At 38.3% G+C, this 13011-nt stretch overlaps 1 protein-coding gene across 1 annotated transcript in view; it reads left to right on the top strand.

Annotated features, from left to right (window-relative positions):
• Nucleotides 1-13011, top strand: part of CATSPERE (catsper channel auxiliary subunit epsilon) — a 152645-nt gene that overhangs the window by 77485 nt on the left and 62149 nt on the right. Inside the window, exon 10 of the mRNA XM_069545510.1 lies at nt 7671-8148. Coding sequence (XP_069401611.1) covers nt 7671-8148 — 478 coding nt within the window. The remainder of the gene's footprint in view (nt 1-7670; nt 8149-13011) is intronic.

Raw genomic sequence — 13011 nt, 5'->3', positions numbered from 1 at the left:
TGGCGTGCTGCAATTCATGGGACTGCAAAGAGTCGGACATGACTGAGTGACTGAACTGAACTCAGAACAAATAATTTCACAATTTGTATGGAAATACAAGAAACCTCAAATAGTCAAAGCAATCTTGAGAAAGAAGAATGGAACTGGAGGAATCAACCTGCCTGACTTCAGGCTCTACTACAAAATCACAGTCATCAAAACAGTATGGTACCGGCACAAAGACAGAAATATAGATCCATGGAACAAAATAGAAAGCCCAGAGATAAATCCATGCACCTATGGACACCTTATCTTCAACAAAGGAGGCAAGAATATGCAATGGATTAAAGACAATCTCTTTAACAAGTGGTGCTGGGAAAACTGGTCAACCACTTGTAAAAGAATGAAACTAGAACACTTTCTAACACCATACACAAAAATAAACTCAAAATGGATTAAAGATCTAAACTTAAGACCAGAAACTATAAAACTCCTAGAGGAGAACATAGGCAAAACACTCTCAGACATAAATCACAGCAGGATCCTCTATGATCCACCTCCCAGAATACTGGAAATAAAAGCAAAAATAAACAAATGGGACCTAATTAAAATTAAAAGCTTCTGCACAACAAAGGAAACTATAGGCAAGGTGAAAAGACAGCCTTCAGAATGGGAGAAAATAATAGCAAATGAAACAACTGACAAACAACTAATCTCAAAAATATACAAGCAACTTATGCAGCTCAATTCCAGAAAAATAAACGACCCAATCAAAAAATGGGCCAAAAAACTAAATAGACATTTCTCCAAAGAAGACATACAGATGGCTAACAAACACATGAAAAGATGCTCAGCATCACTCATTATTAGAGAAATGCAAATCAAAACCACAATGAGGTACCACTTCACACCAGTCAGAATGGCTGCGATCCAAAAATCTGCAAGCAATAAATGCTGGAGAGGGTGTGGAGAAAAGGGAACCCTCCTACACTGTTGCTGGGAATGCAAACTAGTACAGCCACTTTGGAGAACAGTGTGGAGATTCCCTAGAAAACTGGAAATAGAACTGCCATATGACCCAGCAATCCCACTGCTGGGCATACACACCGAGGAAACCAGAATTGAAAGAGACACGTGTACCCCAATGTTCATCACAGCACTGTTTATAATAGCCAGGTCATGGAAGCAACCTAGATGTCCATCAGCAGATGAATGGATAAGAAAACTGTGGTACATATACACAGTGGAGTATTACTCAGCCATTAAAAGGAATATATTTGAATCCGTTCTAATGAAGTGGATGAAACTGGAGCCAATTATACAGAGTGAAGTAAGCCAGAAAGAAAAATACCAATACAGTTTACTAACACATATAATTTAGAAAAATGGTAATGATAACCCTGTATACAAGATGGCATAAGAGACACAGATGTATAGAACAGACTTTTGGACTCTGTGGGAGAAGGAGAGGGTGGGATGATTTGGGAGAATGGCATTGAAATATGTATACTATCATGTAAGAAATCGCCAGTCTAGGTTCGATACAGGATACAGGATGCTTGGGGTCGGTGCACTGGGATGACCCAGAGAGATGATATGGAGAGAGAGGTGGGAGGGAGGTTCAGGACTGGGAACTCATGTACACCCGTGGCAGATTCATGTCAATGTATGGCAACACCAATATAGTATTGTAAAGTAAAATAAAAATAATGAATTAAAAAAAAAGAAATAAAGAAATTTAAAAATACTGTTTAAATAGAATTTAAAATATTAAATACTCAGGAATAAACCTGATAAAAGACATGGCAAATATATACACTTTAAAACTACAAATATCATTGAGTAAAGTAAAAGACATGTAAAATGTATCATAGGTTGAAATGTATGAAAATGTAGTTTGTTCATAGGTGGAAAAAATGTAATATTGTTACAATGAGAATTCTTGAGAAAAGCAGCACTTCAATTAGAATCCTATTGGCTTTCATAGAAATTAAGAAGCTGATTATATCAGTATGGAACAAAAAAAAATGTAGAAATAAACGCCACTAAAAATGTAGATCTTGGTTGGAATGCAGAATATTTTAAAAGTTTTGAATTCTTCCTAAGCTTATCAACATGGACAGTATGAAAAGGCAAAAAGAGAGGACACTGAAAGAGGAACTCCCCAGTTCAGTAGATGCCCAATATGCTACTGGAGATCAGTGGAGAAATAACTCCAGAAAGAATGAAGAGATGGAGCCAAAGCAAAAACAACACCCAGTTGTTGATATGACTGGTGATGGAAGTAAAGTTCAATGCTATAAAGAGCAATATTGCAAAGGAACCTGGAATGTTAGGTCCATGAATCAAGGCAAACTGGAAGTGGTCAAACAGGAGATGGCAAGAATGAATGTTGACATTTTAGGGATCAGCGAACTAAAATGGACTGGAATGGGTGAATTTAACTCAGATGACCATTATATCTACTACTGTTGGCAAGAATCCCTTAGAAGAAATGGAGTAGCCATCATAGTCAACAAAAGAGCCCAAATGCAGTACTTGGATGCAATCTCCAAAACGACAGAATGATCTCTGTTCGTTTCCAAGGCAAACCGTTCACTGCCACAGTAATCCAAGCCTATGCCCCGACCAGTAACGCTGAAGAGGCTGAAGGTGAACGGTTCTATGAAGACCTGCAAGACCTTCTAGAACTAACACCCAAAAAAGATGTCCTTTTCATTATAGGGGACTGGAATGCAAAAGTACGCGTCAAGAAACACCTGGAGTAACAGGCACATTTGGCCTTGGAGTACAGAATGAAGTAGGGCAAAGGCTCATAGAGTTTTGCCAAAAGAATGCACTGATCATCGCAAACAGCCTCTTCCAACAACATAAGAGAAGACTCTACACATGGACATCACCAGATGGTCAACAACGAAATCAGATTGATTATATTCTTTGCAGCCAAAGATGGAGAAGCTCTATACAGTCAGCAAAAACAAGACCAGGAGCTGACTGTGGCTCAGATCATGAACTCCTTATTGCCAAATTCAGGCTTAAATTGAAGAAAGTAAGGAAAACCACTAGACCATTCAGGTATGACCTAAATCAAATCCCTTATGATCATACAGTGGAAATGACAAATAGATTCAAAGGACTAGATCTGATAGACAGAGTGCCTGAAGAACTATGGATGGAGGTTCATGACATTCTACAGGAGCCAGCAATCAAGTCCATCCTTAAGAAAAATAAATGCAAAAACGCAAAATAGCTGTCTGAGGAGGCCTTACAAACACCTGTGGAAAGAAGCGGAGTGAAAGGCAAAGGAGAAAAGGAAAGATATACCCATCTAAATTCAGAGTTCCAAAGAACAGCAAGGAGAGATAAGAAAGCCTGCCTCAGTGATAAATGCAAAGAAATGGAGGAAAATAATGGAATGGCAAAGACTAGACATCTCTTCAAGAAAGTTAGAGACACGAAGGAAATATTTCATGCAAAGATGGGCACAATAAAGGACAGAAATGGTCTGGACCTAACAGAAGCAGAAGATATTAAGAAGAGGTGGCAAGAATACACAGAAGAATTATACAAAAAAGATCTTCAGGACCCAGATAATCATGATGGTGTGATCATTCACCTAGAACCAGACATCCTAAAATGTGACATCAAGTGGGCCTTAGGAAGCATCACTACAAACAAAGCTAGTGGAGGTGATGGAATTTCAGTTGAGCTATTTAAAATCCTAAAAGATGATGCTGTGAAAGTGCTGCACTCAATATGCCAACAAATTGGGGAAACTCAGCAGTGGCCATAGGACTGTAAAAGGTCAGTTTTCATTCCAATCCCAAAGAAAGACAATGCCAAAGAATGCTCAAACTACCTCACAATTGCACTCATCTCACACGCTAGTAAAGTAATGCTCAAAATTCTCCAAGCCAGGCTTCAACAATATGTGAACTGTGAACTTTCAGATGTTCAAGCTGGTTTTAGAAAAGGCAGAGGGACCAGAGATCAAATTGCCAATATCTGTTGGATCATCAAAAAAGAAAGAGAGTTCCAGAAAAACATCTATTTCTGCTTTGTTGACTATGCCAAAGCCTTTACAAACTGGAAAATTCTTCAAGAGATGGGAATACCATACCACCTGACATGCCTCTTGAGAAATCTGTGTGCGGGTCAGGAAGCAACAGTTAGAACTGGACATGGAACAACAGACTGCATCCAAATAGGGAACGCAGTATGTCAAGGCTGTATATTGTCACTCTGCTTATTTAACTTATATGCAGAGTACATCATGTGAAATGCTGGACTGGAAGAAGCACAAGTTGGAATCAAGATTGCCAGGAGAAATATCAATAACCTCAGATATGTAGATGACACCACCCTGATGGCAGAAAGTGAAGAGGAACTAAAAAGCCTCTTGATGAAAGTGAAAGAGGAGAGTGAAAAAGTTGGCTTAAAGCTCATCATTCAGAAAGCTAAGATCATGGCATCTGGTCCCATCACTTCATGGGAAATAGTTGGGGAAACAGTATCAGACTTTAATTTTGGGGGCTCCAAAATCACTGCAGATGGTGATTGCAGCCATGAAATTAAAAGACGCTTACTCCTTGGAAGAAAAGTTATGACCAACCTAGACAGCATATTAAAAAGCAGAGACATTACTATGCCAACAAAGGTCTATATAATCAAGGCTATGGTTTTTCCAGTAGTTGTGTATGGATGTGAGAATTGGACTATAAAGAAAGTTGAGCTCCAAAGAATTGATGCTTTTGAACTATGGTGTTGGAGAAGACTCTTGAGAGCCCCTCGGACTGCAAGGAGATCCAGCCAGTCCATCCTAAAGGAGATCAGTCCTGAATATTCATTGAAAGGACTGATACTGAAGCTGAAACTCCAATACTTTGGCCACCTGATGCGAAGAGCTGACTCATTGGAAAAGACCCTGATGCTGAGAAAGATTGAAATCAGGAGGAGAAGGGGACAACAGAGGATGAGATGGTTGGATGGCATCGCCGACTCAATGGACATGAATTGGAGTAAACTCCAAGAGATGGTGAAGGACAGGGAAGCCTGGCATGCTGCCGCCCAGGGGGTCACAAAGAGTCAGACACGACTTAGCGACTGAACAGAACAGAACAGAACAGAACAGAAAGTGTCTTTATTTTTTGCCTTCATTTCCACCAAATACAGAATTATATAATGATAGGTAGGTTTTGTTGTTTTTTAGTTGTTTTTAAAGCAATTTACAAAGACATTTGGTTATCTTATGGCTTTCATCATTTTTGTTAAGAAGTGAGCCATTATTCCAGTCGTTCTCAAGTACATAATGTGTCTTTATTACTTGTTTAAATCCTTCATTTTATCTTTGGTTTTCAGCATTTTTATTATGAGCTTATGTGTAATTTCCTTTGTATTTATCCTGTTTGAGGTTCAGTTGAGCTTCTTGGATTTCTGGGATTATGTCTTTCATTAATTTTTGGATGTTCTTAAGCATTATTTCTTCAAACACTTCTTCTGCACCAGTCTCTTTTTCCTCTTCTAGGATTCCAGAAACATATATATGAGACTGTTTAATATGGGCAGATGTCCTGATTTTTTTTCTTTGTGTTTCAGTTAGGATACATGCTATTAACCTGTCATCAAAGTCACTGCTCTTTTACTCTTGCTATTCTCAGTTAACTCTTAAATCCATCTAGTAATTTCTTTATTCCTGGTATCGTATCTTTAATTTCTACAATTTCTGTTCTGTTTTTTTCTTTTTAATTTATTTTTGGCTGCACTGGGTCTTAGTTGCTGCATGTGGGCTTTCTCTAGTTGTGGTGAGCAGGGGCTACTCTGTATTTGCAGAGCTCAAGCTTCTCATTGAAGTGGCTTCTGTTGATGCAGAGCACAGCTCTAGGTATGTGGGCTTCAGTAGTTGCAGCACGCAGGCTCAGTAGTTGTGGCACACAGGCTTAGTTGCTCTGCAGCATGTGGGATCTTCCCGAGCCAGGGACAGGATCTATGTGCCTTGCATTGGCAAGTGGATTCTTAAGCACTGAACCACCAGGGAAGTCCCCTATTCTGTTGTTTTTTTTTTTTAAATCATCTACATATCTTAGCTGTAATTCCCCATCTCTGCATTCTTGCTTGTCTTTCCACTAGATTTTCGGTGTTTCATCATAGCAGTTTTCTTTTTTGCTGTGCCTGGAGTCTGAGCACTGACGAGATTCCAGAGATCTCTTCATACTTTGTAACTGAGTCACCAGCTTTCCAAATCCTAAGAGAGCTGTCTCTGCTGCCAACCTTTGTTTGTTTGTTTTTTTAATCACTGAGGATTTCTCTTTCCTTTCTCATCAGCCCCAGGATTTTCTTGCCTTAGGAGATTTCTCTCTCTTCTGCTTCCCTGCCCCCTAATCCTTGCGTGAAGACTGCTTTTTACTCTCAGTGAAGACCATGTGTATCTCAGAAGGAGAGCTTGTCTTAGCTCTCTTATCCACTTCCTGTATATGGTAACGGAGCATCCAGAATGCTGACAGATGTCTCTCAACTTTGTTGCCCGGGTGCCTGTCCCCTCCCTGTCCTTAGAAGGTTACTGCTTTATATTTGGGAGAGGCCATGAATGCATCAGAGGGATTGCTCCACTTTCCTGCCTTGCCCCAAGACCTTGGCTTACTATACCCAAGTGAAGATCTATAGGAAAGAGTTTTGGGTAGGTATAATCTCATTACATGGCTGGGGCTCACTGGAGTTCCCATCTATTATGTTTATGACCAATTCCCATTCCCCTCCCTCTGCCAAGAATAGTGAGAATAACTGAGTCTTTTCTATAAAGGGCTCATCATTTTGCTTCTAATCTATTTCCTTCTTGAGAATTGTTTTGCACTCATTTTCAGCAACAGAAGTTCTAGGTTTTAAATTGGATCTTCATTTGGTAAAATGTCTTTTTACCCCAAATGGTCTCTCTCTCTCTTTTTTTTTTTAATTATCAGTTCGATTTCTTTCTACATACTGTTTGAGTATAGACTAAATATTTGTACATTAAATAAATGTACAAATTTCTTTATTGGGGGAGACAAGATATGCACAAAAGACTCTGTTGATTGTCATGGACATAGAACTTCCATTTTAAGTAAAAATCTTTAAGAATTAGAACCAGTTGGGGGAGGGGAGACAGGGGAAAGGGGGTACTTGGCTCCCTAAATGAAATTACACCCACTGAATCTCAGACATAGCAACTCTGGGTGGTTTTCCCCTCTTACAGTGTCCATCAAAGGGTAGTACTGATTTGTCTCAGGTTTTAAGTTCTCTCTTCTCTTTAGCAAAGGAAGTTGGAATTCCAAAAATAACGTTTGAAATATCCTTATTTCTTGACCTTAGTAAACATCAAAGTCTAAGGGACACTCTTGGTCAGAGTAGATAAATACATAAGAAAAGAGAAGGCTAATGCTCTTTGAGGATTTAAAAGGGAATTTAAATTAATTATTTCTATTGATAAAAAAAGTATACAAAAAGAATAAAATTATTGGAATAATTTATTTTTATACCTATGTGTAATAGATTTCAGTGTAACTTCTATGTCTGAAATATTGTTCAGAAATACAGTACAAATTAAACCTTAGTAGGTAGTTACTGTGTTTTATTTTTAAATGTTGCAAAATAGAAGACAGGAATTGTTAGCACCCTCTCTAAAATCAAAGGTATTCTAATTGTTTTCTATTTTGTCACAGGATAAAGAAAGAAGAAGCTACATGGCAATCTGGACAGAAAATGAAGTTTATCTTGGATATGCTTTTCTTAAATTTGTTAAAATATTAACTACTGAAAAACTAAAAGGACGTCTAAAGATGTCACCAACTGCTACTCTGACTGTACACAATGTTGAGTATACAGGACACCCTTTGGAACTTGCCTTGTTATTAAATTACTGCATTATATGTAACACCTCCAAAACAATTTACCTAGTGATATACAATGAAGATACAATACAATGGGTATTCCAAGACTTTGCATTAGATGTCACTATAGACACTTTTTTAATTCCCTATTTCTTACATTCAGCAATGCCAGAATTATTACTATGGGACAAACATAGGATCTACTATTATTATCATAATTTCAGAGATACTGGAGTTATACAAACAACTACAGAATTTGGAAATCTATCAAGGTTATCACAAAACAGCATTATTCATAATGTTCTTATGGGTAAGTTATCTTCAATCTGCAAAAATTATTCTAGAATTCATAGATATCTTCCTTATGAAGATGTACAATTTTAATGCATTAATATATGGTGTTTTTGGTAAAGATGTTTAGATGTTTTACCATCTAAAAATGGTTATCTTTAAAATTATCTTAATGCTAACTAGGATCTCATAAGGGACTTCCCTGGTGGCTCAGATGGTAAAGAATCTGCCTGCAGTGCAGGCTGCCCACTGTGATATTCTTGCCTGGAGAATTCCATATACAGAAGAGTCTCGTGGGCTACAGTCCATGGGGTCGAAAAGAGTCGGACATGACTGAGAGACTAACACTTTGACTTTTTTTTCAGGATCTCATAAAGCAAAATGGCAAACTCAGGTTCTTTTTTCAGAGGTTCATTCTGATCAATCAGCAGATACACATGCAACTTATATATGTGTTTTCAGTGTAGGAGGTGATGTGTGGTTATATTCACTTCCTAGGACTTAGGGCTCCCATAACAAAAGTACCACAAACTGGTACAAACTTAAAGCCTCAGAAATTTATTTTCTCAGTTTGAGAGGCTAGAATTCCACATTTAAAGTGTTGGCAGGGCCATACTGCCTCTGAAATCTGGAGGAATCTTTCTTAGCTTCTGTGACTTGCTGGCAAACCTTGCCATTCCTTCCCTGCAGCTGCAACATTCCAGTCACTGCCTGCGGCATCACATAGCATTCTTCCTGTCTCCATACACTATCTTGTTATAAGGACACCAGGGCCAACCGTAGCCCAGAATGATCTCATCTTAACTAATTACATCTGTAATGACTCTGTTTCCAAATATAGTCATGTTCTGAAGCAGCATTTGGAGTTAGAAGTTCAACATAACTTTTTTGAGGGAACACAATTCAATGAAACTGAATTCTATAACAGGTGTTGTAGAGTTAATCCCATCTGTTTTCAAGTCTATAAAAATGTCATTTAACGTTTCCAAACCTCAGTTTTCTAATCTAAAATATATTAATAGGACTGTCACATTGACTAGATAAGGGATTGTATATAAAATGCTTAGAATAATACTTAGCAAGTGGTAAGCCTTTAACTAATAGTAGTTATTCTTGGGCTTCCCTAGTGGTTCAGGGGTAAAGAATCCACTGGCCAATGCAGGAGACACGGGTTCTATCCCTAATCAGGAAGGATCCCACATGCCTCGGAGCAACTAAGCCTGTATGCGCAACTATTGCACCTGTTCTCTAGAGCCTGGGAGCCGTAATTACTGAAACCTGCATGCCTTAGAACCCGTGCTCCACGAGAGGATCCGCATCATGAGAAACGCACATACCACAACTAGAGCAGCTCCTGCTCTCCACAGCTAAAGAAAAGTCAGCACAGCGACGAGGACCCAGCACAGCCAAAAATAAATAAATTTGTTAACCCAATGGCCAATTTCCAGTCATCTTTTGTGATCTGGCAGCAGCATTTGAAACAATTCAATATGGCCTTTTTCCTGAAACACCTTTTCCCAAAGACTTTTGAGGGTATTTTTGATTTTGCTCCTACTTCACCAGCCGCAGCCTCTTCCATTCTCATCTTCTTAATACCTAAATGGAGAAGTCTGAACTCTGTTTACACTGATTCTTTGCCCTCCAGCCATGATCCCTAGCCTGAACTCCAAACTGCTATTTCTTACTACCTCTTGATACTTTCACTCAGATGACTAGTGGGCATCTCAGACTAACATATCCAAAACTGAATCCTTGAGTCCCTCACCCACACTGCAGCCTGCTTCTTCCCTTGTCATCCCTTATCAAATAAACAGCTCTTCATTTCTTCCAACCACAAACCTTGACCTCATCCTTGAATTCTCCCCTTTTACATCTCATAGCAAGCCATTATCAAATCCTGCTGGCTATGTGTAAAAAGTATATCTAAAACCTAGCCTTTTTGCACCATTCCCACTCCAGTCCAAGACCCTATCCTCTCTAGCCCATAAGTATAAGAGTTTTTTCAGTGGTCTCTCATCTTTTATCCATGTGTCCCTATCATCAACCAGGTTAGGGTACACCTAGCGGCCAGAGTGAGCCTTTGAAAATATATGCAAAATCATATTCCTCTGCTTAAAACCCTCACTTGGCTTCTTATATCACTCAGAATACAATGTAAAACCTTTAGCATAACCTGAAACACAGTATGAGATCTGGCCCTAGACTCTGATGTGGTCTCCTATCACTTGACTCTTTGTTCACTGTTACCTAACCAGACTGGCCTCTTTGCTATTTCTTGGATACCTACTGCCAAGAATATTCTTCACTTTGATATCAACATAACTCTTCTACTTAATTCAGGCTAAAGTCCAAGTATTTTTTTATGTGTGACTTCTCTGATAATGTCATAATATGAAAGGACTTTCCAATTGTTAGAAATATTGTCATATATTTTCCGTTAATAATTTAACTTTGGGAGTTCCCTGGTGATCCAGTGGTTAAGAATCTGCCTTACAGTGCAGGGACACAGGTTCGATCCCTGGTTGGGAAACTGGGATCCCACATGCACCACAGCTAGAGGGTCCATGCACTGCAAATGGAGAGTCCGTGCACCACAACGGAAGATCCTCTGTGATTCAATGAAAATCCCATGTGCAACTAAGACCCGAGGCAGTCAAATAAATCCTAAAATAAAATTTTTAAATATTTTAAAAACTAGTTTAACATTATAATTCTTATGTTTCAATCTTTAATTCATCTATAGTATTTGGTATAAGTTAGAAACCTAATTTTATTTATTTTTCCTCTGAAACCTGGTATTGCCTTCAGATCAGTCTTCTGTTAAGCAAAGCTTGCCCCACAGATCTGAAATGCCAATTTTAGCATGTATTTATTCCTCATGTTAAGCGAGTTCAGTTTTAGGCTATTCCCTCCCACTCATCTGTCTTCACAAGATCTATATTGTGTTGATCACTGCAGCTTTAATCACCTAACACACTAAGTGTGTGTGTTTAGTCACCAAGTGTGTATGTCCAACTCTTTGCGACACTATGAACTGTAGCCCACCAGGCTCCTCTGTTTATGAGATTTCTCAAGCAAGAATACTGGAGTGGGTTGCCATTTCCTTCTCCAGGGGATCTTCCCTACCCAGGGGTTGAATTCACATCCTTTGCATTGGCAGATGGATTCTTTGCCACTAAGTCACCAGGAATGCCCCTAACACACTATATAATTTACTTATTTTATGTTTATTGGTTGCCTTCCCTAAAGGAATGTAAGCTACAAAGGAAAAAAAATCTTTTATTTTCTTACTAATGTGTCCTCCCAACTATCTAGAGTGGTGTGTAGCTATAGTTGAGCATTCAATAAATATGTAATGAATAGACGATTGCATATTTGCCATATATTCCCAATCAGGAATGTTATATGTCTTCATTATTTTTATTTTCTTTAATTGGTCTATTAAATTTTTTCATCTCTTCTTCAGTCAGTTTTAGATGTTTGTTGGCAAAGACTTCACATTTTAATGTTCAAGTTTGTTACATATCTGTATTTATATTCTCTTGTTCATATATAATATTGTTTATGTCCCCACTTGCTAGTTTGCAAGATATTTATTATTTTTAGAGGTTTTTTGGGTTTTGTTTTCCTTTCCTTTGAAAAGAACTGCTTTATTTATCAACTCTACATCCTTTTTTATTTAATTCCTTAATTTCTGCTTTTATCATTAATGATTCTTTTATATAGAGTGTTATATAAAAATTATACAAACTTTTATATACAGTGTTCTTATTCTCATTATTTTAAAAAATAATTTCTAATTTTCATCTTAACTTCATGTTTAATCCAAAATTCACTTAATAGTGTTTTAATGAGCAGTGTGATAGGAAAATAGGAGTATGTTGACACTTACTATAATATTCTGATCCTAAAAACAGCATTTCTGATTTGAGTTTGATTAGAATATAATTTATGGCATTTTGTGAAAATGTTATCTAATTATTTAGATTCCAAACGTAAGGTGCAAAAGCACAAAACACTCTGAATCTCCCTAACTCTTTTATTCACCTTTCTCCTTTCAACTAGTCCTTTCTAAGTATTGTTTTTGAAAATTAAAGAAAGTATAATCCTGGGAGCTGTACACAGAGTGTCGTATCTGAAAAGAAAGCTATGAAACCAACTAGTCCATCTGTTCATTTTATAGATATGGTTATAGGATCAAAGAGGTTAAGAAATGTACTCTTTATGAACGTCTATAACTTAGTTATAATACTCTATTAAGGGGAGAAAGTTGATTATTATTTATAGAGCGAGCCTGAAAAGGTGCTAGCTTCTTCACTACCACCTTTTCTTCATCCCAACTGCATTAGCCTACTATTGCTGCTGGGCTTCCTAAGGTGGCTCAGTGGTAAAAAGAACCTGCCTGCCAATGCAGGAGATGCTGGAGACACAGGTTCGCTCCCTGGGCCAGGAAGATCCCCTGAAGGAGGACATGGCAACCCACTTCAGTATTCTTGCCTGGAAAACTCCGTGGACAGAGGAGCCTGGCAAGCTAAAGTCCATGGGGTCACAAAGAGGTGGACACAACTGAGTGACTAAGCATGCACACACTATGGCTGCCATAAAAAAATATCACAGACCAGGTGGCTTAAAGAATAGAAACTTATTTTTTCACAATTCTGGAGGCTAGAAGTTCAAGATCAAGATGCCATCAAGGTTGGTTTCTGACCGGCTTAGAGACAGTGCCCACTTTCTCACTGTGCCCTCACATAGCCTTTTTTCTTTGTGCCAGCAGAGAGAGAAAGAGATCTCTGGTGTATCTTCCTCCCCTGATAAAGACATCAGTCATATTGGATTAGGGCCCCATCCTTCTGACCTCATTTAACCTTAATTACCTCGTTAG

Source organism: Ovis canadensis, chromosome 12, assembly GCF_042477335.2.
Source record: "Ovis canadensis isolate MfBH-ARS-UI-01 breed Bighorn chromosome 12, ARS-UI_OviCan_v2, whole genome shotgun sequence".
NCBI lineage: Eukaryota > Metazoa > Chordata > Mammalia > Artiodactyla > Bovidae > Ovis > Ovis canadensis.
The sequence above is the reverse complement of the archived record's forward strand: the minus strand, read 5'-3'. Positions and strand labels throughout refer to the sequence as shown.